Genomic DNA, 25,763 nt, shown 5'->3' with positions numbered 1-25,763 from the left:
GTCTGGAGAAGGGAATAGGGAAACAGTTTGCTCACGTGAGCTTTAGAATGACTTCAAAGCAACCCCATGCCATTTCCATGGGCCTTACTTTTCATCCGGTGCGTGTTTGTGATGTCCATCGAATCCTAAAAGAAAGTTCTCGAGGGATGGAACAAATTAAAATAGCTGGGCAACAACCAACCTGGGCAATTGTTTGGGCTGTTCTCATAATTATCAGATCTTCGACTACTGAAAATTCTCACTTTGACACAAAGTAGTGCTGTCGGATTTTACTTGACTGTATATCGGATTGTGATTTACTAGTTAATTGTAATCTATTGTTAAGAATTTGTTAGTAGAGTAAGTTGTAGTGTCATTTGGTTTAAATTGAATAGTCAGAGAAGTCCTCGGGTGTTGAAATAATTCTTATAAATGCATCAGGGATGCTTTCATCTCCCTCTATCACCATGTCACTCACTGATACTTCACCAAAGATGATTCATATGGCTTCAATTTTCTTTTGAAGTTTGCATAGGTTCTTTTGAATGCGCGACACCATATATTTGTCCAAACAAAAGAAAAAAAGAGAGGACTATTTTGATAGACGATTGTTACAATGCTAATTGGTGGAGAGTTCAACAAAAATCATGTTACAGACTAGCAGTAATACCAATAGATTTTCAAAGACGAGCCATAAATAATGAAATAAAAGCAGCATTAGCACATAACATACACATAGACAAAGTACAATTCATAAGCATATATTAACATACTTCAGTAAAAAGAAAAAATTGTGAGCCATTGGCCACAAGTTGGTCATGCATCACATTTATCAGCAATGATGCCTTAGCCCTAACCACGGGGCATGTATGATAGACACAATTCATTAGTACCAAACACATAAATTCCTGATCGAGTAACAAGCCATGTACTGTAATGTTTTACATACCATCGAAATAATTGCATGGCTGCTAACAATGTAGCATTCATTCTACCAGAGAATGATATTATCGCTGTGAGAATCATATTATCTACACAGTCAAGTGCAACGTTAATGTACAGCATATTCAACCCTAGAAATTATCCGTAGATGATCACCCATCTAACCAAAATCCAAACCATAGATGAATCAAGCAAGATAGGATTCATTACAAGCAAAATTCAACCCTGGACCATTAAATGGGCCTAATTCTGAACCCAAAAATCCACGGGCCCACCTCAGCTCGGTCCAAGCACAATAATGAAGCGTAAATAACGTTTACACCAACTTGCCCCCCGCTTGCTTTGAAATTATACTTCACACCCTGCCCAAAGCCCGGAAACAGCGCAGCGATGAACGAGAAGATAAATCATCCCCAGAACCAACGCATAAAGCCATCGCCGAAGCCAAAAAACCAAATTCCCACCTCCGCCCCCCTCCCTTTGGCCTTGGTCTCGCTCTCTCTCTCACACGCACGCGCACATTTGTTCCAGTTTCGACTGCTCCTCGCCGCCGTTAATGGCGACGGGGTGGGTTAAAGCCCTGCAATGCAAATCCAACGCCTTGGAAGACGTCTACCCCCCGACGCCGTCAAAGAAGCCCCTCCTCCCTCTCTCCTGCGCCAACTACCCCCACGCCCTCAAAGACGTTGTCTTTCTCGTCCCTAAACCCCCCTCCTCTCTCCCCAAAAAGGCCTCCACAAAGCCCGCGTCACGACCCCAAACCAAACCCAGACCTAAGCCCCCGCCGGCCCCGGCCTCGCCGCTGCCGGCGGGGCTGGCGCACTCCCACCAGTTCCCGACCCTCGCCGAGCTGCCGGCCGGCCACTCGTCCCGTCGGGTGGTCGAGATAATCTTCGGCTCGAGCTGGTCCGCCCGGGCTGCCGCGTTCCCGGGCGACATCGAGATGCTCTTCCGGGTCCACAATCCGCACCGGACCGTCGCCCGGTTCGAGGAGTACCGCGCCGCGGTCCGCGCCCGCTGCGCCGCCGCGCGCTCCGACGACGCCCGCTGCGCCGCCGACGGCAACGAGATGATGCGCTTCCACCGCGCCCCCAACTCGTGCGCCTCCGCTGGCGGCGATGCGATCTATGACGGCAGGGTGGCGTGCTGCGAGGTATGGTCGCCGGGGGGGAAGGCGGAGGGTATCCGGACCTTCGCCGGGAGCGGCCGGGCCGACGAGATCGGCGGCGGCGGGGCCGGTCGGAGGGCGATGCTAATTTCCCGTGTCATCGCCGGCCGGGTCCGGGCCGAGTCGGACCCCGAGTCGGCCGGCGAGTCGTTGGCTCGGGGACAAGGAGAGCTCGTGGTGTTCGATCCCCGGGCCGTGCTCCCTTGCTTCCTAATTATCTACCAAGTCTAATCTAATCTCGGATTAGACCTCAATTAACAACGGGATTAATAATTTCTTTCTTTGTTTTTTGTTCTTTGTTAGTTGCGATTTACTGACTTGGTTTATGTTTGGTGTGCCGGGTCGGCGGTGTAGAAAGGGGTGGGGTTGGGTTGGGTTGGTTAAATGGCTAAAAAGTTTTCTATTTTATGAGTACAGAAATCCATTTGCCTTTTGTTATTATTATTCTTTGGAGTTGTTTATTTGTGCAATGGGTTGTGATGTTGGTTTTATGATGTTTGTTGCAAGCTCTTTTTTTTTGTTTGGGTTTGTCAATGTTTTAAAAATAAATAAGTACGTACAGAATATTTGGAGTTTGGTGAGAGGGGGCTTTTTTTTTTTTTTGTGTGTGTGTGTGTTGCAAAACATAGCTACTGTGAGGTGAACAATGCTACAGATTGAATGCCCTCTTTTATGGCTAACAACTTGGATGGTGTTCTGTAGACTGAATTGATGTTTGCTCAGAAGACATTTCGGGATGTGTTAATTTTGAGACTTCTTTTGGATGCATTGGAAGAAAAAGAAAATAGACCTACCTGGGCAAGGTGGAGTGCGGTATCTTGGCTTCTTGCAAGGATGATCAATGAGGACGGTGCACCCTACAGCGGGATCCTTGCGAGGTGTATCCATAGTTTCTATGGTTATCAAACACACTGGTGTAACTTGCATGATTTTTTACAATTAGACTTAATTGCTAGATTTCACAAACTTAGAACTAGGAACTGATGACTCCTTGAATTGAGTTGACGGAGAGAGAACTATGCTTTGGCTCCATCGGATAAAATTGATCTCTGTGTTGAATGGGGCGCAAGCAAGAGCCATACACATGGACGGTGGAAAAGAGAGAGATACAGATAAGACCAGTGCATTCTCTGGTCTTTTCATTCAATAGCAGCATCACATCCTTCATCAGTGTCCCTCTTTGTCCGCTTGCGATGAAAGGCCTCGTCAATGAATGCCTCCTATTACGAGTTTAGTATAATGCTCTAGCCGTTTTAAATAATCTGTTATAATTTAATGTGGGTTCCGAATTCAGAGTGTTGTTAAGAGAGTAATTTTTTATAACACCGCTTGTCTCTTAATATAAATCACAATCTATGTTTCCTGTTTAATCATTTCGGTTTTTTCTTTCATGCTTCATTAAAGTAATTCTCAGTCTTTTATCTTCTATCCATTATGATGAAGAGAGATGGGTATAACACACGGTTAACTTTTCCTTTCACAAAATATATGCAGTCTAGTGATATTAAATATTAGCTAGAACAGAGCTTGCTTATGGAATGTGCTTGGTGTCATTTGAACGGGTGTTGTGACCCAATTGGTTGAGTAAAATTTTTGTTGGCAGCAAAAGAGATTTGAATGTAGATCAATACATTGTAAACATCCTAATCTTAAAGGGCAAAAAAAAAAAAAAACATCCTTAATACATGCAGTGCTTACGTCGTTCATGCATGCGAGTACTCTATTATGCTTTATAACCTGATAGACCAACAAGAAATGCATGCTTCTAGTTCGAGGGAAATTTAGGCTACAAATACCTTTTGCCTTCACCCATGAACCATGAATTCGATTTCATTAGCCAATTGTCTATGCTTACAAATGATATCTTTTCTTAACAAAAAATACACTCCTCGCATTAATTTTTAACTGAAAGGATGAAATATAATAAAACATTTTTTTAAGGACCTAAAAAAATAAGATACATTTTTTTTCCAATCCTTGATTTGTGGGATCGCATCCTCATTGAATAAACTACATGCATGATGCATGTAGACATCTTGTCTGTCAACAATGGAATTATTCTATAATTATATACTGAGCTCATTCATTAAAGTTCTGGACACATTTAGGTTTAAGTCAATCTCTTTTGTTGGCGGAATTCGATTCAAAAATTTTCAGCTGCTGATGTTAGTCAACCTTCTATCTTGTGGGTACGGAAGCCCCTGCCATTCAAAGTTGTTATTTTGTGTGATGTGGTGCGTTTAAAGCATTTTGACCTATATGGACAAGGAGGAGGGACTGATGACGTATTCTGTCTTCTGCCTACGAGGTTGGTGGAGGGAAATCCAAGTCATGGAGGATCTCTCCGAGGAGCTTCCGTAGGTTATAAGATTATCAAAAACAATTCGAAACATTCTTCAATAGTTTTTTGTTAAAAAAAAAAAAATTGTCCAACTCTTAGAGTTATTAATGTTGCATAACAGCTATGAATATCCATGTCATTTATCATTTAAGTGATGATACTTGACCCGTAGGCCTATGGGTTTAGGTTAGGTATGATTTTTGAATGTTGGCCAGTATTACCATAACGAAAGATAAATTTGATGAACTTCTTAGAGCATTAAAGTTATCTACCAATTACACAACATATTGGACCGTATCCTAATAGCATAGATGAATATGTAGACAAAATGTTATCTAAATGGTGCATGTGCTGCATATTCAAATTACGTGCAACTTCAATCCTAAACATTTGACATAATTTGAAATATACTATTTAAGTTCAAATTGGGCGTGTTATTTTCTTGCACTGATGCAAGGATCGCCGTTAAAGACTCAGACATATTTCAACTTGTCGAATAGTTTTGGCTGAAAGGTCGGCATGGCTTTATATATATATAGGGGTGCAAATGGGATGGATTGGACTAGGTCATGAGTGACTCCGATCCAATCCGGTTTCTTATTCGGGTTTTAATGTTGGACCCAGACCCGCTCTAATAGAAAATCAGGTTAGATCGGGTAGGAGCCATTGCTAAAATTTCTGACCTAACAGGTCATTCAGATCGGATCGGGTGTATATATAATCCGATCCCAACACAAAAAATTTGGATCCGGTTCGGATCTGCAATGTACTTTTTTTCTTTTATTGGTGACCTTTTAAAAAGGCTTAAACTGTTAATCTGCAATGTATTAATGGGTTCTATTCTTGATAAAATTCGGGCAGGGACAAAAACACATTGATACAGTTGCGCACATCCATTCATTGCCCATACTTCAAGACTCTTTGGTGCAAGTGGTGGCAGAGTGATATCACATTGAGATTGTTAACAAGCAGCAATAAGTTATTAACTACCAAAATTTAAATGGTTCGGGTCAGATCGTTGGGTCTGAATTCAGTAAACCCAAATCCAACTCAGAAATGAAATGGGTCCAATTTTAGAACCCGGTTCGGCCCCACGAATCCTCCAAAACGGGTCGGGTTGGGTCTAAGCGGATCGGGTCAAATCAGGTTACGGGTCAACCCGACCCATTTGCAATCTTTTATATATATATATATATATATATATATGTGTGTGTGTGTGTGTGTGTGTGTGTGTGGTAAATTGAGTTTATTAAACCAATCTAGAATAAAACATCTACGGAATCAGTATATAAAATATTAAAAAGTTCAATAGAAATATCTAACAAAATTATCCATAGCATAGATCTCATATGATTAGCCATATATATATATATATATATATATATAGGGGTACAAATGGGACAAATTGGACTAGGTCATGAGTGACTCTGACCTAATTTGGTTTCTTGTTCTGGTCTTAATGTCGGACCCCAGACCCATTCCAATAAAAGATCGGGTCGGGTCGGATTCATTGCTAAAATTTCTAACCCAACAGGTCATTCGGATCAGATCGGATCTATGTATAATCCGATCCCAACCCAAAAAATCCGAGTCCGGTTCAAGTCCGATTCGGATTTGCAATGTACTTTTTTCTTTTGTTGGTGACAATTTAAAGAAGTTTAAACCGTTAATCTGCAATGTAATGAGTTTTGTTCTTAATAAAATTTGGGCAGGGACAAAAGCAAATTGATGTAGTTGCGCACATCCATTCATCGCCCATGCCTCAAGACTCTTTGGTGCAAGTGACGGTAGAGTGATATCACATTGAGATTATTAACAAGCAGCAATAAGTTATTAACAACCAAAATTTAAATGGGTTGGATCAGATCGGTCGGGTCTGAATGCAGTAAATCCAGATCCAACTTGGAAATGGAATGGGTCCATTTTTGAACCCAATCCTGCCCTACGAATCCTCCAAAACGAGCCAGGTTGGGTCTAAGCGGATCAGGTCGGATTGGATTATAAGTCAACTCGACTTATTTGCAATCTCTTATATATATATATATATATATATATATATATATATATATATATATATATATATATATATATATGGGGATTGGTAGGTTATCAATCTACCTATTTTTTATTGAACAAAAAATACTCTTACTTTTTATAACTCTTAAGGATCTTTTATGTCTTTTTTCCCATACATATATATATATATATATATATATATATATATATACATACATACATACATACATACATACATACATACATACATACATATATATATATATATATATATATATATATATATATATATATATATATATGCACGACTCCTGCATCCATGGGCATTGGAAGGCACCAAACCCCTAGCTAAGCGGTACATAGGAGAAGAGTAATTAATGCTTCCTATCAGACACATTAAGGGCCAGTTGATGGATAGCAGGGCAACTAGATGGCTAGCACAAGGAGCAACCCGCGGCAAGCACCTCACACAACCATTTCGAAGTATCGTGCCGTCCACCACTTTGGCCTAGGGATCAAAGATCTGGATCGAGTTCACCGTTGATCATAAACCTGGCCATGATAAAAATCTCTGAGGAATTCCTTCTTTCAGTGCATATAGAGAGGTCTAGTGCAGCATATAAGAAAATTGACCGAAAGAGAACATTAACTCAAGGTTTTAAGAAGTTGCCCACAATCACACTAGCACAAGAACAAACATTGGTTCTGAAGGAGATGGACCTTGAAGTTGAGTTGTTTCGATTTCTCTCTCTAAACAACAGATGAGAAAACCAAAGGAATTTACCTGTTGGCCATATTAACTCAATTTCCTCCGGATCCGTTCCGGATCATCTACGGTGCAACTTTTATACTGTACCATCATGGAAGGTCATCATATTATCTATTTCAGAGATAAATAGTTTTTTTTTATCACCATCACATACCGTATATCGTACTAACAATATCTTGTCATATTTCAGAAATAAATAAAAGCTGTACACCTTTGAGATAAATGATGTGGTGACTATCTGTAATAATACAAGGCTGCGGTGCTAAAAGAAAATATCTATATGTACCGAAAGCTTACGTGCACAACAACTATGAAGTCTTGGTTACTCCATTTGACTGACTCGTCAATGCCCAAACACTAGACAAACTAATTACTTTGAGGCTTCTAGCCACTAACATGAGAAGACACATCAGCCATGCAAAGTTTTTGATGCAACAGAGGGGTATCAGGGCACCCCATTTAGTTACAGACATACACCTGCCGTTACTACTGCTTCTCTACATAGATTCAAATAATTAGCCACATAATAAAATTTGTAACATCATCCTTTTCCTCGTGATTGGTGACATGGTGTCAGTTGATTCTATCGCATATGTTCAACACATGGGCTCAAGTAGTAGTTAAGACGGGCAAAAAAATTTTCTACTCTTTCTCCGATTTCTCTCAGATGGATGATGCTTTGACACTTGAGAAAAGTCTTTTTCTTAGGTTTTAGTTGATCCAATCCGGAAGAAAAATTTTTTTTGCTCAACTCAAACCTCTTTAAAAAATTTTATAAAATAGTAGAAAATTTAGCAAAAGTAAGGTTTAGATCTCTTTTATTTTTATTGATGATTCAAAAACTGAGATGCGTAGTTTCTACTTATAATAGTGAGATTCGCCATTACGTAATTCGGATCAAATTTCTCTTCTAATTCTAATAAGACTAGCTTTTTAAAAATAGATATGGTTAGTAGAAATAAATATGAAAAATCTAAAATTTTATAGAAGATAAATATTGGCTCATATATCAAATTCGCTTTCTATCACTCTACCTAATTCTTCCGGATTATAAGATATATCCAATCAAAATATTTTCCAAAAGGAAATTTTTCTATTTAATTAGCCCATTTTAGAGCTCAAATGATGACATTTCAATCTATTTCAACCTCCTAATAATTTGCGCTACATCGTAAATGTAGAAAAGTTATTCGATTTGGAAAAAAAAGAGGAAATCGCCGGTTGGGTTGGTCCGACCAAGAAAGACATGAGATGCATTTTTTCGTTTCGAACCATACCTCGAGGAGAGATAGAAGTGAAAGACTAGCTACCTATAAAGATCCATCTCAATTAAGTATCATATGACTAAGTTATAGCTTCTAAAAATTTGATAGACAACTCTACTCGATTCTAGACCATACCCTACCCTATCCATTGCGGTCAAAACGGTGAAACGATCATTAATGCTAGCCTATTCAAGCTATTTAATGGCTAAACATATGGTCCCACCAAACTTATTTGCGCCCTAATCTAACAGCCAAGATTCATATAATTTATTCTCCAATGTAGTTATGCGCCATTTATATTATGTTCATTTATTTCTACGTTGAGTGCAACCTGAATTTTCACCATTTTGATCGCCAAAAGGAAACTAATAATAATAAAACTAGACAATGGCCGAAAGTTCCTAAAATCTGCTTGTAACCTCCCGTTTATTCATAGACATGATATCGTTTAAGCACTTGGTGCCTCTTGTTGAGTCAAAAATAATAAAAAGGCAATTAAATGAAAATTAAGCTAGAGGAGATCCAATATAACAATATTAGCACTAAGTAAATCTAAAGAGTCAGGAGGATCTTTCATCCAAAACATTAAATAGACAATGGACGACCAACTCACGTACCTAGTCATTAGACATTTACTGCCAATTAAACTGTGTCCTGCTACCTCTTTACTATGTCATTGCCTGATGATTCTTCACCCACGGCATAAAGTACAGCTCTGAACTGAACCCACAACATAATGTCCTCTGATTCCTCCATCAATGCCTCACCCTGCGGGCTCCGTATCAGAGAAATATATATCACAATTCCAATGACTACAGTTGCAGTATCACATGTAAACAGTAGCTAGTCCATTGCACTTGTAAAACCAGTAGGTATATATGCCTTAGCTTTACGCAAATCTTATGCTCGGTCACCCGACCAAAGACCAAGAACAGTACAACCTCCATTTTTTGCTAATGACTGAAATTATAGCTTCGTCACCCCCAGGTGTTTGATTGATAAGAGGAAAAATTTGGACCGTTCAGTTGCATGAATCCAAGGAAGAAGATCCTTGCATTGCTTCTCGAAACAAAGTAGCAGTCAAGCATAAATTTACAGGTAACCCACTTCATTAATCTCACTGCTTCATAATCCAACACCCTGAAATATAAAGTTTATTTGAAGCATCAAGCCTTCATTTTATTTCCTTAAAACACTTCAGGATGTCAGTGACGGTTGTGCCATATATCATTTCAAATATTTAGACTTTCTTTCCCGGGTGTTTGACCTGGATAATTTCTGCCATCATTTCATTGAAACTACTGGGCTATATACAATGTGCCACATCAGATTGAGAGTTATTTTGGTAAGTTGTTTGGGCCTTGTAGCCTTTTCCTAATTCTTATATGAGCTCGACCTTACTGTCGTTCGATCTCCAGTCTCGTATTTGGCTGGATTGTGTTTGTCCAACCATAGAGCAATCTTTTGCATAGCAGCACCAAATGGCCTCCAGTCATGTACGAGTACTACCAAATGAATGACGCCACCATGAAGGTCACAAGCTGTACTGTCTCATCTCGGACATGCCACAAAAATTCCGAGATGAAAGGTGTGAGAGCCCTGGCTTTTCCTACAAACAGGGGTCCTCAAATAATGTTCGCTAGAACCAAGAAGAGCAGGCCACCCACCTCAGATATCGTTTTCTAAGTAAATCTGGGTCCAGTATGTTTTGCCGGATGAAACCTGACAATGGAAATGCTGCAACTCAGATAAAGAAGTAAAGATATCAATGCCTCACTTCACTAAGTGGGTCAGAGCTGGGCTTGGAAGAAGAATCAGCCTGGAACAGTGATGGAGGGCATATGCTCGACACGTGATGGAGGGCTGAGATGTATCATGTATGTGCGTTGTATGTGCCGCGAATATGCAGACTCTCTATGGGAGTCACCTGCTTTCCAGCTTTCTCCGGTGAAATTCAACGTCGAGAGGGACTTTGGTACTTTCTATGGCTCTATTTAAAGGATGATGCTTTTCCTCGACCTTCCAAGCAAAGATCGCAGCCTTTGGTCGGTGTTCACCGGCAATTTGTTCGAGTCTTTGCTCAAATGCAGTCCGCCACCACCCCAGCCAAACACCGCTAGAAATCAAGTAACAACCCCTCAATGCTCTCCTTCCCTATAGAATCTTGATTTTCAGTCGGCTAATCGCTAGATTTTTGCTAGAAAAGGAGGATGCTTTTGTTTGCCCTGTTCTTCGAATTCTGGCCTTATTTCTTTTTTTTCCCGAACGTCTTTGATCCAATCGGAAAGGATGAAGAATTTCCTCAACTAGCTCAACTTGAATTTCTTAAAAAAAATAAAAAAAAATAAATTTTTTTTTGAAAATAGTATTTGTGTTCTTTTTTCTTTTATTGATACTCCACACCACACAAACTGAGATACGTAACCTCTATTTATAATAATAATAAAGGCCTTCCTCACAAAATTTGTGTTGGATTTTTCTTGTTTTTTGAATAGGACCAGAGTTTCAAAATTTAAATATAACTAATATAAATAATCATAAAAAAAATATATCCTATAAGAGATAGATATCAACTTCATTGGAGATGCATTGGCATTTTGACTATTTTTAACCTCACCATCTGGCCTAGCCACAAGGTATAAATATGATCATAGTTCATGGCTGATGAAAAAAATTTGATGTTTTGAAAAATAAAATTTATGAACTGATTAGATTCGCATGCACCTTGTTTCGATTTTGTTGTATATTTATATTTAGTTTTGAACTATGTGTTGTGGTTCAAATTTGGCCCGAGGGTGACCACGCTAGAGGAGTCGAGGGAGTCGCTGGTGGTTGGAAGGAGAAAATGGGAGCCACCTCCTGCGCGACGGCCGCGGACCTGCACAAAACCTCACCGATGTTTCCGGTGAGGGCCCTCCGATGATCAAGTTAGAGTGGGGTAAATTTGGTCCAGCCAAAAAGTCTCTTAAAAATTACCTGACCGAGCTATTTATAGTCATGGTGAAGAGGCCCAGGTGGCAGAGGCATTGTCAGCCCCCATCATGAGGGGGCGTGGCTCTGAACCGAATGGCGAGCAGCTTAGGCTGGTTGGTGGCATGTAGTACTGTCCGTTCTTGAGAACGGTAGGGTGTTGACAGTCACAACAGGGTATGACCGGAGTAGTCATGGTATCGTCCTTTGACTGTTGAGGGCAGGCTATGGAGACGTGGCATGGTGGAGTTGTAATGTACGGCCACATAGGTGGGCGTAGGCGCGCACATAAGTGTGGTTGTTGGCGAGGCCAAGCCCGTTGAGAGGTCGCATCATACGTTTGATGACGTCGGTTTGGCGGGTGCTGAGTGTAGCTCGACTTCCCAGATTCCGAGGTGTGTTCGGTGAAGCGCCCCGAGCTCGGTCGAGGCAGGTCGGCGAATACTGGAGACACCCCGAACTTGGTCGGGAGAGTCGGCGAATATTCGAAGTCGGTGGAGCTTTTGGCAGAGTCCGAAGTCGAGCTGACCCTAGATCGAAGTGAGGATTCAATCAGTTCACGTTGGCGTTTATTGGGCCGAAACTAAGCGGCCTCTTAGCTATGGGCTGGATGATCTATTTTGCCCCCCATCACTATGTATGCTTATTTTTAGTAGATTATTATTTATCTTAATATCTAATGCACCTAGTTATAATGTTCATTACTTACTAGGCTCTATAACACATTATTCGATTGGGTTATGCTTAAGGAGGAAGTTATTGGAATCAAAATTTTGATTTTTTTTATTTCAGATGAGAATTTTACTAAAACTGATGTAAGACTATCGAACATTTTTTTTGAATTTTTGTAATGCATTAAATTTAGACCTTAGTTATTTAAATTTTAAATTTATTTAAATAATTATTAAATTTTGCTGCTTGCTTTACCACGCGGTGATAAGTTGCTTTTTATGCTTATGGGAAAATTTTTATGCGGCAGTTGCTCACGATTTTTAGCCGGGAACGTGACACACACTCTCTCTCTCTCTCTCTCTCTCTCTCTCTCTCTCACACGCAGAGGAGAAAAAGAAACATCCGAGCTCTTTAAAGCATATTCATATGTTTTCATTCCATATTTCATTGCCTACAACGGCTCACGGCTTTTCTTTTCTGGTAAAAAAAGGGACCTCGGAACTAGAAATGGTGCTTTCGGTAAAAAGGCTGCTCACAGCTGCAACAAAGCATTGCAAGGGAAAGGACTTACACCACTACTGCAGTAAACGAAGGCATCTCAGCATCTGAGTCAATCGGAAAAATGTAAGATGGTTATATAGAATTTGACAATGAGAAATGCCTTTGCTAAATCCAAATGCTTGTACAGTGGATGAGAAGCTCTAAGTACACCTTGCTGTTCAACGGCAGTCTATTAAAGATACAGCCCTGTCATACCAGTTACAATACAGTTAACTGGAATTTGAGAGGGGAAATGCACATGAGAAATAAAAAGGGTGATTGATTTAAGTTATTTATTATTATTATTTGCTCACTATTTTTGGAGATGCACAAATCTTGATTCTTCTTCAAATAAGAACTGAAGTGAGTTAAATTTGTTTAAGGTAGGAGTGCAACTATAGAGATGGAAGACTGCATCATAGAGAGCCTAATGGACAGTGGAGGTGTTTTGAGTTTTGTAATAGAAATAGATGGCATAAAGAATGACTTCCCAAACACTTGGTTTTGCTCTTCATTCTCAGTCAATATCTAGATGTACAAAAGTAAATCACAGTGCCTGAGTTTTGGTGGTCCTACTGTGTTTATGTGATGAAAAATGCACTAAAGGAAAACACATCAAATTTGATTTTCTTTTCTCGAATAACAAACAGTTTGATTGCATAAATCCAGTTCTTGACATAAAATGAGGGATGGAAAAAAAAAAGAAAAAGAAAGAAAGAAAGCCCAAAAGGCAGTGAAATAATCAAAATTTACTGCTATCCAGAGGAATAGATGCCAGCTTCCACAATATCTGAATGAAACCCTCTAATGTACAGAATCGTGACTCTCATCAGCTGAATGTGAGAAAAGTATCATCAGCGGGACTCCACAAGTATGTATAATGGCTTACCATTTAACCTTTCACGGCCCTGCACATAAATTCAAGATTCTATTATGAGCTCAACGAAATGCTTTAATCTATTTTCTTCTAATTTACTGATGATTGTTATTTGCCAGGTGATGAAACTTGGGAACCAAAATTTAGACCAAAATATTTGAGAAGCTCGTTCAGAACATAAGGTGAATAATCAGCAGTAGTAGTACATAGATTGTATTGCTGTTACATGTGTTCATCTTTCCAAGAAATCATGCCTATCATGCTTTTCCTTGACCTAATGCAATGTTTCAAGATGTTTTTCAGATATTATTGGAACAGTTGACACATGAGCATGTGGCAAATGAAGCAATATAAGGCTAAGAACTTTTAGGTCAGTGGTTGGCACCTCTCCCCTTGAGCTTGCCCTTAGAGGAAGTCTAGGGTTCAAATCCCAGGTATTGCTCAAAAAAGGTACATAGAGTGCAACTAAACCTACATTTTTTAAGGGCAGTGTCACTGAAATTATTAGTGAGGGATAAATAGTATGATGGCATCATGTACGTAGAGAGCTTTCAACGTTCTCAATTGTGGAATCACACCTATAATCATACAGAGCTTTGTTTGGTCAATCTGACCATCTAGGCTCTAGAAAGAAGACTTGTTATTTTGCACCAAGAAGTGTAACTATATGTATACATCCAACAAACTATTACAAATGAAGGTCTGCTTGTTTTAACAAACTAAACCCGGTGGAATATGGTAGTTGAATTGGGAAACTGGAAGGCAGCTCATATCTAGAAGAAATACCTGAATTTGGGGAGGCTCCCCTTGAGGTACAATTTCTGAAACCTAAACATCATTGCACCTGCGGGCTCATGCTGAATACAGCTTTAAGGCCATTGATGAATAATGATAAGAGAGTATAGTGAAATATGTTTGGAAATTGACCTCACTCAAGACCATTTGATGTCCCAAACTGCTTGGACAAACAACCTTATTATTTCTAGTAAATGCCGACAAGGGCAAATCCTCTAATCCATGAAGAATTTGCTAATGTAATAAAAGGTAAAGTTGATATAGGAATTGAGACTTAGATTCCTGACCAATTTTAGCAGTTTTTTATATTCTTCTACTCTCGACATTCAGCCTCTTTAATGAGAAAAGGTAACTGACATAGATTTGGAGAGACTGACCGAATAAAGTAGACACAGCTTTCTATGTCCCATAAATTTTGTCCTAAATTGTTTCATTTGTAAGATCTAAGTTGAGCAGATTGCAGAAAGAAGTTCTCTTTCTCAGATCAGATCAGTTGAATGGATAAGAAGGAATAAGAAAAACGGTAAGTTTCCTTTTGAAAGCACCCTTAGATATCTGTTTAGAATATAATAAGACTGATGGAAAAAAGCAATTGAGTGTTGCCATAGAGAAGTTAAGGAGACACATAGCATTACGGTCTACTGAACCAAGAAAGCACAATTAAATTGACAAAAAGAACTCAATTGAATATGACTTTGCTCAAAATAGAATATTTCATGGCTTACAGCAAAGCAAGTGGCTATTTAGATCAAAGCCATATGCAACTGAATGAAAAAAAAAAAATATATATATATATATATATATATATATATATATATACTGATCTCCATCTTACAGATTTGGCAAAGACACATAAGGACTAATCATAGTCATGTTAAATGTAAATGTTCTGTAACAAAAACTCAAAATAGCTACAGATATTTACAAATTCTACATAAATTCCATTTTAGACCGAGCTAATCTGTGCAGATTGGACCTAACTTCTAAGAAACATAATGCTCAATTCAATGTACATAGGATTACCAAGTCCAAGGAACATCATGAGCAAATAAATAACTTCCCTGTGTCTTTTCCTATAATTTACAGTAATTTCTTTATAAATGCTACTGTAAAAGAACAACCAACCTCTCATGGTGAGAGGAGGGAAATGTTCTCAGTAATTTGGAGTCAGACGCTTCTGAGATATACAAAAGAAAAGAACAATGAGATTAATATTAAATCAGTTTCAAAGAAAACTAATACAAAAAGATCAAGCATAACTTCGGAGAGAGAAAACAAAACAAAATGAATAGAGGGAAGAAGGTGACTCCTACTCAATAAAGGGCGGCCTAGTGCACAAAGCTCTAGCCATTGGGGTTCTGAAGAGGGTCAAATATATGTAGCCTTACCCCCATATGCGAAGAGGCAGTTTCCATGTTTCAAACCCATGACCTTCAATTCATAGTGAAGCAGCCTTATTGTTGCGCTAAGGCGCACCCGACTCCAACTTGATAATGGGTAAAATTTAAAATTTGTTCCATCCGTTAAGCACAAGCAAGGGATGAGAACTACTGATGATGGAGTTGAATCATCTGATCAAAGTTGTAGAATATACATACATACATTGCCCGACTTATGCTGGTAACAGATTCCAAATAAAATCCCAAACACGAAATTCATACTCAACACTTGAAGAATGCACAAACAAACAGCCTCAATACTAATGTAAGCATGACATTCTTTAAACATGTCAATGAAAATAAGAATTATCTGATGTTACCTTAAGTTCTGGAAGTTCAATCACACATGCACATTCAACCACTTCAGCTCCAGCACGCTCTGTAGGAACAATTGGCATACATATAAAAGTGGTCTAACAAGAAAACATGAACAAAAGTGACCTAAAAAGGTGCAAAATAGTTCATGATGGTAAAAGAAATGACGCCAGAAATTATGCCCCAGGAATAAATATTAAAATGACATTACAGTTTTAGCAATAACATTGACAACATGACAAAATAAAAAAAATTGGGAATACTGGGTTTTTCTAATTGAAACCAAGCATGGTTGGGCATAGCAAATTTTTTGCCAACACAACTTACATGTTGTATGAGTCATGTTTCTGAGATGATTTGAGATCATTAAATTTCGTAGAAGATGTTTGCTTCAGTTAGTTTGATCGGGTGTATTTTCTTTCAAAAATAAAAGGATGAGAGTGATGTCAAGTCTGACTTTCATGGCTTAGTTTGATCTTATAAGCATAAATGTACCAGACTCAGACCAAAAGCTAACCTAGAACCCCCAAATTTAGATCACGATTAGGAACATTATTAGTTATCTAGGTCAGACTATCCTCAGTTTATATGTTTACAATATTCTTCTGTTGAGAACAAGTATGTTAAATGCTGATTTTCCTCCTCAAAGGAAATAAGAAAGAACAGGTAGCATCAGTAAACCTCATGTACTTGAATCTTTAGTTCATATTCATGTAACCCAGATAAACTTGATCAGTTTGTAAAGAAGGTAGCAGCGACAATACTAGATAAAATTACAAGCGAACTTCTGATTTTAAAGCCAATTTCGTTAAACAGGAAAAATAATGTCATGTTTCTATCATACATACCCAGTAATTTTATGGCAGCACAGAGAGTCCCCCCAGTTGCGATCAAATCATCAACTACTAGAGCACGATCACCAGGTTGGACTGCGCCAATGTGCATTTGAAGACAATCGGTTCCATATTCCAGCACATATTCTTCTGAAATGACTTCTCCTGACATATAATACAAGAAAGGCCCATTAAAATGATTAGAATAAACTACAGCCACAACCTTCAAAATACAAATCGAAGAATGACAAATAATGCAAACAAAACAAATTAAATTTGATCCATAATGGTTATAGTGAGTTGCTACGACTGCTTTCCAGAGAGAGAGAGAGAGAACAGTATTACAGTGACTAACTAAAACCCATATTCAGAATAATATGGACCACAAATAATTTATCTAGTATGGTAAACTCAAAAAACCCAAAGTTGGTGAATTCACATTTTCAAATATCAGGACTCCGCAAGCAAGACTACAAGGCAACTAACATAGGACACTCATCATACTCCAATGTCAAGCAGCCAGCAAACAACTTAATAAGGATCATTGAGCACCACTCTGTCTATCTTTTAATTTCCTGTTTTTACTTTTTCCAGAATTGCTTTTCCTGCTTGCAAGAAATGCCAGGAAAGACGGGGGCTACTGGTCAGCCAGTGGCTTGATTGAGCTGATACTTCTCAAAGTAGCCAATCAATTCAAATAAACCATACTGCAATACACCTGTTCAATTTTCAAAACCAAATTGTGCAGAGGTAGCTCGAAGTGCATAGAGACCACACTTCCTTCAAAACAGCAACAAAATTTCACAGTATGCAAGCGTTACTAGAAAATTTAGCCTCCAAGAAGTGATCCGCCAACATCCCTCACAGTCACTCCTGTGAAAACTGAGAGAACAGTACTAATAGTTACTCCCCTTAATTCTACCAACATTTCAAATGTACCTAATTTGGACTTGTTATCCACAATTTTTCTGAATGGGTCAAGTCAATTCTGCCAGGTTCCTAGAAAAACACAACCAAGAAGCCTTCTAGTAACTAATTTAAACATCATTTCAAGAAATGAAGTCTCCATGCCCAAAGTGTTTATCCAGCCACCTGGCAAGTAGTGTTTATCTAACCACCTAGCAAGTGCTTCTAGAGTCAATCATAGAACAGAATTGAAATGATCTCAAGTTGATTTGGTTTGGTATGGCATAGATTAATTTGGTTTCTCATTTGAAAATCCCATTTGGACCAGTTTATCTCAAGATCTTGGGGTTGTGCAGTCAGATAATACCCGAACCCAAAAATTCTATACAATGTATAAAGTTATTTATCAAGTTCATAACGTAATACATCACCTAACAGCTTTATATATCATGATCTCATGGTTTATGTTAACTAGATTTGGTTTTTGTTGTTACTGTAACATGACGTATTGAAGGTTTAATTGGCTTTCTTGTCACATGATGTTTTGAATAGATTATTTGTTATTTTGTTGGTTTGTGTTGTTCATTTTTCACTACTCAATGATTTTCTTACACAGAATAAAAATATAATCTCGATAAAATTTAATTTCCTTTTATTTATGGCATACCCGACAACTCATAAACCAACCCACTCTTTGCTGGGTTAGTCATTTTGGTTTCAACATTTTCTGGCTATGCTTAAGTTCCCAAAGTTGAGAGCCAATCAGAACTGATTATATTCTGAGGTGGGCCCTATCCAGAACCAACCCAAAGCAATGAGCACAGGTCCAATCAAAGGGGCACCATTAGAAAAATTTTACCTTTTGCTTTGTAAATGGCGGCTTACAAGAGAGGAAAAAGCTCTATAGGAGATAGCTTTTCACCAAATCAAATTACAACAGCATCTTTGAGGTCACTTAAGGAGACAAATGCATGAATCCGTAAGGAGCAGAACAAGAATTCCTCTTTGCATAGAAGAAACAATGAGACTATTTTTTTTCTTGGTTAGAAAGAGGGAACTCTTTGATCTTTAGGTCACAGTCCTACATTTGCTGGTTAGTGATATTTATTGGGTCAAACCTTGGATGAAGAAGGTTCATCACACTCTAGATTAATGCTGCAGCCACAATGCAGAATTCGACAAGTTTTAACTTTTATGGTGACCCTTTTAAACAATTGGTACTTGAAATCAGCAATAAGCAATTGCCATTACAATTATCCATCAAGTAAACTAAGGTCAGCTCCAACTTAGTTTGTTTCATCAATGAAGGAGGTATCCTAGACACCTTTTATCACAAATCAGCCCATAGGCCAACAGTCATTAGTTGGGCCAAAAATTACTAAAATAACATGGTGCAGGCCGGAACTGCACCCCTTGCATTATCTTCAGATTTTCCATCTAAGAAATCAGTAAATAAAATATATTTCCCATAACACATAATCAAATACTGCAAACAGGTTACCAGTTTCTTTTTTTCTTTTCTTTTTGCTTTACTAAAATCACAATTAATTAACTCATACAATGAGAAACACCACATTTTAATAGTTGCAATCTTCAAAATCTTTCGTACCCCTTCCTACCAAATGAAAATATTAAAATCAAACTACTGCAGCAAAACAATGATTTAAGCATATCCACATGATGGGAACAAGCACACAATAAATGCCACCATTTTAGGATAGGCCAGGATGACTGTAATAGGCTTGGAAAATTTTTATGGTGGATTTTGGGAATTTTTATTGTAGGACCTAGAACAAATATGAAAACATTAATTTGAATGTTCGGCCAAACTGTCAGCACAAGGTAGGTGCAGCTTTATTTTAGGTGCATCCAAACAGACCAGCCCATGCAGCAATGCATTTTAACACAAAAACACATCATGAATATACTTGCCGGTGTTTCAGAATATTAGAGTGCTCATAATGCTACATGGTATGAATAATGCTTCTTGGATCTGGTTATTGTAATTGGCTCGATATGGTTATGTCACAATGGACACATGCAAGTTTCTATGGCATTCATCTAATAACAATATAATTTGAATGATCCTATCGGCATAGGATAATTGAAATACCTGGCAACTTTCTTGGTTTTCTCAATGGAATAAACTTTGCACCAATTGCTAGAGCAATTGGAGGACCAAATATAAAACCTCTGGCCTCAATTCCTGACAAAAACAGAAATATCATCATGTAAATAATGTTAATATCAGTCAAAGGACTAGGGCATAATTGTACACATGCAATAAGACATACCAACTTGATACATTAAGAAGAAAAAATAAGGTGGCTCGCAAGTGTCTACATCCAACTTGATTTAGCAATGAGAAAAATCTAGGCCAACTGAAGGCTCACTATCACTACTTGCAGAATTTTGTAATTTGCCCTGTTCCATTTCGTTCAATGCCTTTCATGTAGTACAATTTCCATCAACTTTGTCTACTTTTGACTGTCCAAAATTGTCATTCAATCACAAAATCAAGACAACAAACAATGACATCCAGAACCATATGGTGTTACCTAACTATCTGGGATTAGCCTCCTCTAGTCATTCCCAACAAAGGCCAGATACTTCATCACTAAAAAAACATTTCCAAATACCTTTCTCATACTTTCATCCATTTTATCTTAAACCTTGCCCTTCTCTTTTGACACACTGGCTGCAAATTTAAGCTGCTCTGACAAGCCATGGGTATTGAGAACCCCATCACACATGCACATACTATATTGGAAACATCCTCATTTCTCATCCAACACCTTTTGTTCTTATACACAAAACTGCCACACACTTTTTACGATCTTGGAAGCCATTTGTTTTTTGGTCGATTGGACCCCATTTGTTGCTCAACATTATGATCCCCATGACGAATTGCACCTTAAATTGTTTATAAGGACTTTCCTTTAGTCTTGAAGGCAGACATACAACAGTCATGCACCTAACTTGCATCTCTCCCACTAATCTACCATGTTGAATATTTTGCTGCACTTTGGTCTCATGTATGCAAGGTTACAGTAATGACCAAAATACGATCGATTACATAATAACTCCATCAATGAATAATAAACTATGAAAATATTCTTTACATTTTAGTAATCAATAGGATATCAATGTACAGATATTTTACAAGAAAACCTTAGCATATGATACATCGGAGACAAATCTATCATGTTTTAGTAAAAATACATTTGAATAGAAAATTTTAAATCTCAATTTTTATGCACATGCCTTGACTTTAAATATTCAAAATCTAGAACTACAGCCATTTATAGAGTTTGATTTACAATGAACCTCATATGCTCTATGTTCATATTCATATTCTAGAATCAAGTGGTATTCCTATCTGCCCTTCCTCCTTGTGAGTAGTAGAAGCTCAACTCTTGTATTTATAAAACTACATTGTGTATGACTTTCTGGCTTCTTTGACCCTTTAGGTAGTTGTTCTTAAAAGTGTTATCCAAAAATCCCACCTTGCAATCAAGATTGTCTCTTCAATTGATAATACACCCATAAAGGTCTTGTAGTTTCATCTGTAAATGATGCCTCCGCATGTTCATCTACTTGAAACTCCAGTTGCTCTTGCATACTGTTTTTGCTTATTAACTCTTTGTTTTAAAAGCCTACTTTGGCCCCTCTCTCTCTCTCTCTCTCTCTCTCTCTCTCTCTCTCTGTGTGTGTGTGTGTGTGTGTGTGTGTGTGAGAGAGAGAGAGAGAGAGAGAGATGGGCTATGGCCTGGGACTGGATTGTACTTTAGTGCTAGGTTGGTACGTTCGAAATCTGGACCTCCCACTCCCATGTGCAAGAAATATATTTAAGTTGGTTTCCACCTTTAACTAAAGAAAGAAAAAGAAAAAAAAGGTTTCGAGACCAAGCAATGACTAATATTGCCTTCAAAGCAAAAGAATATAAAATGCAGTAACATAAATAAAAGTCATGAAAATTCCATTCAATGACTATGGAATGTGAAGACCTCAATAAAATTGGTTTCAATGAGAACTAGGTTGTCATGCAACAACTCGAAAACAATAGTTCATTTTTTTTTCCTTTTACAATGTCACATTCTAGCAGAAGTAAAAGGAAAAGGTTGGAAGTATCATCTAATTTTCAAACACATCCCAGCAAGAACCAAGAGAACTTTACTGACAATTCAGTAAATTATAATTGTTTCCAGACTAGCCTCTACATTACCATAACTAAGAAGAATGATGAGGTGGGACCTAAAGCTTTGTATGGTTACATCCCATATATGGAAAACATCAATATTTTTTGTGCCTAAACCCTAATTGACCTGAAAATTTAATGCAAATGATCGAAACCAACTCAAGCAACTCATAACCCTAAAGATTCCTGTCACCCAAGCACCTTACGATAATCCTAGGCAAAGCAGACGCATAATATAATCTCATCAAACAGCAGCCTTAGTTACCTTAACCAAAAAAACCTCTATGAGCCTCATTCGCTGGCACTTAAAATCTATTTCCACTATAGTTCGTATATACCAGCCCCATCCATCTATGGCCAACTAATCAATAAATAAACCATAAAAGTAACATATTATCTAAACTTGAACATATCACATGCCTATGCAAAACCTGATTAATTAAATAAAGAAAGATGGTAATGAAGAAATATTTGCTGAATGCTATGAAAATACCGAAAGGTACTTTAACATGTAGGAATGAAGTTGCAAGTAGTGCATGTTGATCGGGTAGATAAAGGAATCATTCTACCCCTTTGTTTGTATAGGTCAGAAGTTTTGCAAGTTAGCAACATATTAGATAAGGGCCACTGTTCACAATACCTTTTAATACTTTTTGGGCATCAAAACAATCACATGGTCAACTACTTTTGTTGGACATTAGAATGTCCACAGCAAACAGATGAAGATTATAACGGTCTTGATAGATATCCCAAAATTTAGACGTGATGCTTGAGAACTAAAAATAATCAAAGCCCACAACAACAAATATTAGCATCAAAAAGCTTTGGCACAAAAGAATTAGCAGGAGACTCAAACTTATTTAGGCCTTCTAATACTAATCATCAGTTTTAACACCATCATCTAATCCCAAACACAATAGACACAGATACTCTGTCAACTAAAAGAGGTTAGATTCTTCTCCTGCTGGACGACGTATATCTCAATTTTAGAGAGATTCCACGAGCATGGCCTGGGCTAAATTTATTGATGTTCCAAACTAGTGCATAAAGAATAAAGATGCATACTGTCTAAACTTACATAATTAAAGGCACATCTAAGGTATCGAGAGACCCAAAGACTCATACACAAACAATATTTATTATCCCTTGCTTTACTAATTTGAGCTTGTAGACAAGCTGGTACGGGCACGTTAACATGGTGGACCTGAAATAATGGTTTTCAAGGACTGCTCCTAGAATATAAGAGTACTATACATGCAATTGTCAAACAGCAAAAGCATGAAGGAAAGAATATTAAAGCATAGGAAGAAAAGGCATAGCCGGTCACTTTTAGCTATAGGATAGTGGAAGACAACAAAACATTTGATGCTACCACTGTTACACCAGAAGAATGGATGTACTGAAAAGCATCATTGAGTCATGATCATATACGAGCGACAGCCAACTAATGCACGGGTTATTGACAAATTGTTCGAATGCAGAGTAAAATAAGCAATTCATTTCAAGCTGCTACAGATATTCACAAAGAATTGGAGCTTAGTAATATTATTCCATCTCCCAATTATGTTGGTAATCTAGGGCAATCCTTGGAGTAAAGACTATCAGCTTAAAGCTATAACTTTGACAACATATCAATCTGAAAATGCCTTCAACCATCCCCAAGGTTAGGTCTCTTTGGATGGAGTCAATATATTGCGTGCACTTCAACTAGAAGAAGACAGTCAAACATCTCATATGAATATATGAATTTCTGCACCCACAAGAAAAGGCAAATAGCTCGGGCAGATGCAGTGCATCTAAGAAGCGATGAGTTCATAAGAATCATCAATCCAGAAGAACTAGAAGCATGAAATGCCATCTGTTAGTCCTAGTGCGTCAATAAATAAGCAAACAACAGAACTCTATCGAAACAGGGGCAGGCTCTGTCACTCTTACGAGCTCGACCCCGTAATTTTGGATGCTACAAATATACCAAGGGACCGTAACTGTGCGATTCAACGCTCGGATCACAATCATACCTACCAAATCCAAACAGGGGAGGAAAATAACAGGCAGCATGAGAACAGAATATGGAGATCCATCGAAGAGCAGAAAAGCTTTCAGAAATTCACGTCAGAGTGGGGGGAGGGGGACCAGGGAGCAACGTCAGCATCGAGACCGCCGCCTCCACAAAAACAGAAACGAAATAGAAGCCACAAGCGGGCAGTCGACAATTCACGGCTGGCCCATGATAGCATGGCCAATGGAGATGGCGATGCAGTCAAAGCAGGCGCCCCTACCACTGCCCAAAACGTCCTTGATGCGCCAAAAAGGCAGCCGAGCATTTCTCCAATGGAAATGATGAAAACTGGGGAGTTCTCTGTTCCTCAATCTACCACCCTCCCCTCCCATGGAAAAATAAAAAGAAGAAAGAAAGAACGAAGGAAAGAAGGAAAGAAAGAAAGAAAGAAAGAAAACGGTCCCACGACCGACATTTTAACGATAACAATAGGCAACAAGCATTGAAAAGAAATGAGCGGAAGAAGGCCGATTCACCAATGCAAGGAGGCGAAGGGGGGGGGGGAAAAGACAAAGAAGGAAATATCGCATCTTGGAACGGAAAAGAATGCGCAGTAAATCAAGAAATTTACCGGCCACAACGGTGATATCCTTCCCAGTGTAACGCTCCACGAACAAATCCACCGTGTTCTTGAACGCTTTGGGATCCAGAAGGAGAGTGGTGATGTCTTGAAACATAATCCCTGCCACACCCATCCATCAGTCGCACCAAAATTTCTAAAAAGAACCAATCTTTGACGCCAATATTTCAAGAAAAGGAACAAAAGAAAGGGTTAAAAAAAAAGGAGGGAGAGAGATCGGGTTCGGGAGAACCAGAGAGTTAGGAGACAAAGGCAAAGCAGGTGAGTGAGTCAGGGACCTGGCTTGGGGAAGTTGGGAACGACGCGGATGGAAGAAGCTATGCCTTCGATGCGGGGGTCCTGTTCCCTGTCCTTGCAAGCCGACATTGCTCTTAATGCGACCGAAAGGCAGAACCTTTGAGCTCTGAGACCTTTGTCCGTCGCTCTCTCTCTCAAGTCGAACAAGAGAAAGACAGAGAGGGAAGAAGGCTAGAAAAAGAGAAAGGAGACAGGGGAGGAGGAGAGGAGGGCAAGGGAGCTGGGGAAGAAAGGACGGGGAAGAAGCGTAAATATATAGAGGGGGAGAAGAAGAGAGGGAGTGAGGAGTTTAGGCGAGGAGAAGAGAGGAGGCTCTCTGCACGAGAAAAAGAGAGGAGTTGGCGAGGGAGGGGAATCGCCTCGAGACGTGCCTTTGGCCTTCTTTACCCGCCCGACCTGGCGGCAAACAAAAGGGTATCACGAGGGAGATCCTCTCTCTCTCTCTCTCTCTCTCTCTCCTATTTTCCGCTCTCCCCTTTTCCTTCGCCCCCTCTCTTACCGTTGTAACTTTTCAAAAAGGGAGGAGAGGTATTTATATTTTATTAAATTGCTCTGACCCGGTTGGGCCTTTGGACCGGGGGTCGGTTGGTCGGATCGACCCGGAAATAATTCGTCCCACACGTATGTCCCAAAATAAAAAAAAAGTCGCAATGGTAGGTACAGGTAGTTACACTCAGCACTAAGGCGAATAGTTCGAACTTTGACATCCGTGTTGGATTATCGTTCCTGTTCTGGGGATTAAGCACCATTTTTTTTTTTAACTCAACTTATGCAGCGAGTAGGTGAAGAAGATTCGCCAAAA

The 25,763-nt window shown here is 38.8% G+C and overlaps 2 protein-coding genes across 2 annotated transcripts; one reads left to right on the top strand and one right to left on the bottom strand.

Annotated features, from left to right (window-relative positions):
• The first annotated feature begins 1,068 nt into the window (after positions 1–1,068).
• LOC103705153 (uncharacterized) lies at positions 1,069–3,528 on the top strand. The gene has a single exon (XM_008788774.6). The coding sequence runs from the start codon at positions 1,478–1,480 to the stop codon at positions 2,318–2,320; it is 843 nt and encodes a 280-aa protein (XP_008786996.4). The 5' UTR covers positions 1,069–1,477; the 3' UTR covers positions 2,321–3,528.
• Positions 3,529–13,186: 9,658 nt separating this feature from the next.
• Positions 13,187–25,485, bottom strand: LOC103705154 (adenine phosphoribosyltransferase 1). Its single transcript, XM_008788775.5, has 6 exons — positions 24,943–25,485; positions 24,656–24,766; positions 19,941–20,033; positions 16,937–17,086; positions 16,094–16,152; positions 13,187–13,570 (listed from the first exon to the last, which is right to left on the bottom strand). The coding sequence occupies exons 1-6, from the start codon at positions 25,028–25,030 to the stop codon at positions 13,517–13,519; spliced, it is 555 nt and encodes a 184-aa protein (XP_008786997.1). The 5' UTR covers positions 25,031–25,485; the 3' UTR covers positions 13,187–13,516.
• Between the last annotated feature and the right edge of the window lie 278 nt (positions 25,486–25,763).

This window comes from Phoenix dactylifera, chromosome 3 (genome assembly GCF_051530095.1).
Source record: "Phoenix dactylifera cultivar Ajwa chromosome 3, Ajwa_hap1_PhDact_Kaust_v1.1, whole genome shotgun sequence".
NCBI classification, from domain to species: domain Eukaryota; kingdom Viridiplantae; phylum Streptophyta; class Magnoliopsida; order Arecales; family Arecaceae; genus Phoenix; species Phoenix dactylifera.
This window is presented reverse-complemented; position numbering and strand designations above follow the sequence as displayed.

Bases quoted from the DNA above. Each gene is read 5' to 3' on its own strand.
- LOC103705153 (XM_008788774.6), top strand. From the start codon at position 1,478: ATGGCGACGGGGTGGGTTAAAGCCCTGCAATGCAAATCCAACGCCTTG.
- LOC103705154 (XM_008788775.5), bottom strand. From the start codon at position 25,030: ATGTCGGCTTGCAAGGACAGGGAACAGGACCCCCGCATCGAAGGCATA. The intron at 17,087-19,940 runs GTATTTCAATTA...ATTATATGTCAG, and splicing joins AAAACCAAGAAAGTTGCCAG to GAGAAGTCATTTCAGAAGAA. The intron at 13,571-16,093 runs GTAACATCAGAT...ATTTATGTGCAG, and splicing joins TTGAACTTCCAGAACTTAAG to GGCCGTGAAAGGTTAAATGG.